At 44.5% G+C, this 4,269-nt stretch overlaps 1 protein-coding gene across 1 annotated transcript; it reads left to right on the top strand.

The window, feature by feature from the left end:
- Positions 1-35: 35 nt before the first annotated feature.
- Positions 36-4,127, top strand: LOC104963807 (serine/threonine-protein kinase SMG1-like; the record flags this gene model as incomplete). The annotated part of the gene is made up of 6 exons (XM_010792446.1): positions 36-137; positions 455-628; positions 813-1,034; positions 1,310-1,411; positions 2,925-3,215; positions 3,991-4,127. Coding segments are annotated over 6 exons (1,026 nt in total), but the record flags the coding sequence as incomplete, so codon positions are not given.
- Between the last annotated feature and the right edge of the window lie 142 nt (positions 4,128-4,269).

The raw sequence follows: 4,269 nt of genomic DNA, 5'->3' as shown, positions 1-4,269 counted from the left end.
CCTCTGTCCCCCCCCCTCTGTCCCCCCTGTGTGTTTCAGGCTGGTTACAGAGTCTGGAGCAGTTCTGGGTGGCAGACCTGACCTTCTCCACCACCCTGCTGGGACAGTTCCTGGAGGATATGGAAGCATATGCAGAGGTGACGTTAAAGCATTACATGAAGCTCCTGGACAAAATGCTGTTCTGCCAGTTAGATACTCTACTGTTGTGAAGCACTTTTTATTGCTGTATGGTTTATTGTTTTATAGGCAAATACAAATTGTAATTTGAGACAAATGTATCAATATTCTCTAACCTATAATTGTATAGGTATTTATGGGTTTTAGGATTAATTTCTGCACCACTTTATTGCCTCTGTGAATAAGTCTTGTTAAAGTGATATTCTGGTGTAAAAGCTGTACATCCTGCCAGTTGGAGTTGATAAAGAGTTTGACTGAGTGTGTGTGCTCTGTTCAGGATCTGAACCATGTGATGTCAGGGGAGGTGCTGGATGAAGACATCCCCCCTCCCTCAGTGTCCCTGCCAAAACTGGCAGCTCTGCTGAGGGTCTTCAGTACGGTGGTCCGCAGCATCGGAGAGAGATTCAGTCCCTTCAGAGGACCCCCCATCAATGAGGTCTACGTCAACGATGTAAGAACTCCACCTCCAACAACCTGGGGGGGCAGAGTTAATATTATAAAAGATGTTCTGAAAAGCAGATTCAGTCGCATGAACGCATGTGTTTATCTCTATCATTTGCTACAGGTGACTTCTACATTTGTTATTAATGCGATATTTCAGAGTCATGGTATCTGAATCTGTTCTGTTTCCTCAGGTTCTGAGCCGGGTTCTGTCCTGTGTGTCGACGGCGAAGCAGGTCCAGTTCTCTGAGCCGGTCCTCACGGCGGGGAACGAGTGTGTGGGAGTGCTGCTGACCAGTGTGGAGCCCTACGGCCTGCTGATGGAGGCCATCCTCGCCTACGGCCTGGATCAGCTGGACTGCTGTCAGGCTTGTGGCCCTGACTACAACCTGGCAGTACTCAGCCTCGTCACCTTGGTAACGCCACTTTAAGAGTTTGATCACTCCGGTTTCACTTTGATCTGATTACACTGTTGTTTCACACTGAGCGAGTTTCATAAAGCTTATTTGTATTGACATTTTCAGTGTAGTTTTCCAGTCTATTTGTTGTGCTTGGAGTTGTACACCTATAAAGGTTTGTTTTGGTTCCGTTTACTGGGTTGTGTGGGTTGAATATTATTCCTCCCTACCAAACTGTAGCACTTTTGTTTGTTTTCCTTTTGATGTCATTTTGACTGTGCATTGTCTTTCAGATCATAGACCAGATCAACACGAGGCTGCCTGCGGCCTTCGTTGAGAAATTGTTGGCACCCGAGTCCCGTCTGCTGAAGCTGCGCTTCCATCGAGAGAAAGAGGTGAGCAATTTTGTGTTGCTGTGTCAAAACATGTGTGGGTGTGTAACATTATGGGCCATTGGTTTATTATTTCCATTTAGCTAATACGCTACGGAGCCACACATGTTGGGGTATCCAAACATTTCAGCCAGCCATATTGGAAAAAGCACGAGCATACATCTTTAACTGTTTTGGAAATGATGCAGTGATCTGCTCCCACTCCGACTCTTGAAATAAAGCTACCTCGTTCAGCTCGCCCTGTGGGTGTGACTTTCTTGCTGTCATAATCATTCATATCAATACATCCATGATTTAACGATTGCTATGAGCACAACATTATTTCTAGCCTCTTATTTTTGCTCTCAAACTGTGCATTCAACTTTAAAATGTACACATTTTAGATTGAGGATAACTGTATTTTTACATTTGACTGCAGAAAAATTTAATAATTCAATGTAACTTTTTTGTTTGTATATTCAGGGATGCCTTTTGGCGAATTTCGCCATTTTGAATCCAAAATAGGTCATTTGTGTGATTCATGTAGATCTGTAATAAAAATATTTTTGGGGTATGGGGGGGCTGGGACCCGGAGTAATCTGCGGCCGTGAGCTGTTATGTGCCATCATGACACGCATGGTGTTCTTTTTTATATATTATAATAAAGTGCGAGCTGTGTGCTTGAGTCTTCCTGCCTGTCGGCTCTGCTCATGGATGTATAATAAGGCTCTGCTGCTCCGACATGATGGTCTAGCTTCAGCAGCTACATTACCTACGGGTGCGTTCGTTAATATTAACTGTGCGGTCTGGAGTCACTGTGGCACGGACTGGACCGCTGGTGAACAGCTGTTAGAACGGGCCGTTCAGGTGTTCAGAGCAGAGCTCCCGTGTCGGGCAGAGCGTGATGTGCACTGAAACGTTTTTCTGTCGCAATATTATTGTTGAGCTAGCTAGCTAGCATACATTGTCACTATCTGCTAACGTTAGCTTTAGCCTTAGTTTTCTAATAGTTTTTTTCATAGGCTATAAACGGATGTGGTATATAAGTATAGATCTGGTACTAGAGTAAAAGTAGAAGTACTCAGATCTTGTACTTGAGTAAAAGTAGAAGTACTCAGATCTTGTACTTGAGTAAAAGTAGAAGTACTCAGATCTTGTACTTGAGTAAAAGCAGAAGTACCAGAATGTAGGAACAATCCTGCATTCAAAATGTTCCTCAAATAAAAGTACAAAAGTATTATCATCAAAATATAGTTAAAGTAGCGACAGTGAAAGTAGTCATTGTGCAGATTGGTCCATTTCCGATCCTTGTCACCTTTTTCATACCCGATGAGTTAGCATCCCTGATATTGTTTAGCCATTATTGGAATTTAGGGGCCCAAAGCAGAATAAATAGACCCAGAAGTGGATTACTGTAAGGGTGAGGGCTATTGTTTCATGGTTGAGGTTTGGTTGTAATAATTTGAAACAAAAGAAAGTGAAATAAAACACTAATGTCCCCACACATTTGATAAACCTGCATGTGGTTATTCCCCAGGTGATGTCAGCAGTTCTGGCTGTGTACAAGGCGCTGCTGAGTCTGAAGAACATTCCCACGCTGGAGGCAGCTTATAAGCTGGTTCTGGGGGAGATGGCCTGTGCCCTGTCCAGCCTGACGGGGACCCTGGAGCCCAGTGAGAGTGCCCCGGCCCCCAGCAGCATTTGTCCCAGCATCCAGCACCCCACTTTTGCTTCCCTCACCCTACCCCCGGAGAAGGCACAGTTTATCGTGATCTTCAACCTCAACACCCTGACCACCATCGGAAACACCAAGAACTCTCTCATCGGGGTCAGTCTCTTTTTACTGATGCTCACTAAACAACACTCACACAGCTAGTAACGGTATGATCACTTGTTGTATCACTGAGGCTAAAGGCTGAGACAGCTGCTTACCGAACATATGAACTGGCTTGGTTGCCTCAAGAAAAAGATGCAGGCCCTTCCTGTTACATAGTCTAGTTACCACCTGAGTGAACCTGGAAATGTTTAGGTCCCCAAAGCATATGTTAGAAATGAATAGTAGTGTCCCCTGCACATAGAAACTGCTGGATGCTAAATTGCATATGTTGGACAGTTTTGGAGTGGTTTTGGGGGTTATTGAGGATGCAAAACTTACGCCCCAAAAAAACACACTTATAAGGGTACCTATGTTTGGTTTTGGTTTCATTATGGATTTAAAATGTTTCTATGAAGATTTCCTGTCCCTCCACATTCCACAACACTATCAACCCCCTCTTTCAGTTCTGTAGTCTGGCTATTTTAGCGTCCGCTAATACTCTTGAGTATGGCGACCAATCAATAATGACAACCTGTGCCCGTTACGCAGCTCACTTGAGCCTTGTTGGACCTGATCATACTGTCACTCTGCCTTTTACTGTAAACAGAGACTATGGACTGCAGTGTAGTTAATATGCTTTACTGATGCATCTAAAAAAGGGCATTGAATCCAGTTATAACCAAGTGAAAGTGAAATGCTGTATCACTAAACGCATTGTGGTGTTATTGTCCCGATGAACTGTTACATGGCCGTGTGTTTATTGTTGGAGTGTCTTCTGTCTCTGAAGATGTGGGCGTTGTCTCCTACGGTCTTCACCCTGCTCAGTCAAGATATGACGCTGGTCCACGCTGAGTTGACTGTCTTCTACCCTGCCATCCAGTATGCTGCGCTCTACACCCTGTACTCCCACTGCACCAGGTAACACTAACAGTAACACTCACACTCACACTCACACTCACACTCACACACACACACACACACACACACACACACACACACACACACACACACACACACACACACACACACACACACACACACACACACACACACACACACACACCAA

This window comes from Notothenia coriiceps, unplaced genomic scaffold (genome assembly GCF_000735185.1).
Source record: "Notothenia coriiceps isolate Sejong01 unplaced genomic scaffold, NC01 NC01_scaffold00036431, whole genome shotgun sequence".
NCBI lineage: Eukaryota > Metazoa > Chordata > Actinopteri > Perciformes > Nototheniidae > Notothenia > Notothenia coriiceps.
Note: the sequence above shows the minus strand (reverse complement) of the source record. Positions and strands in the feature narration are given on the sequence as shown.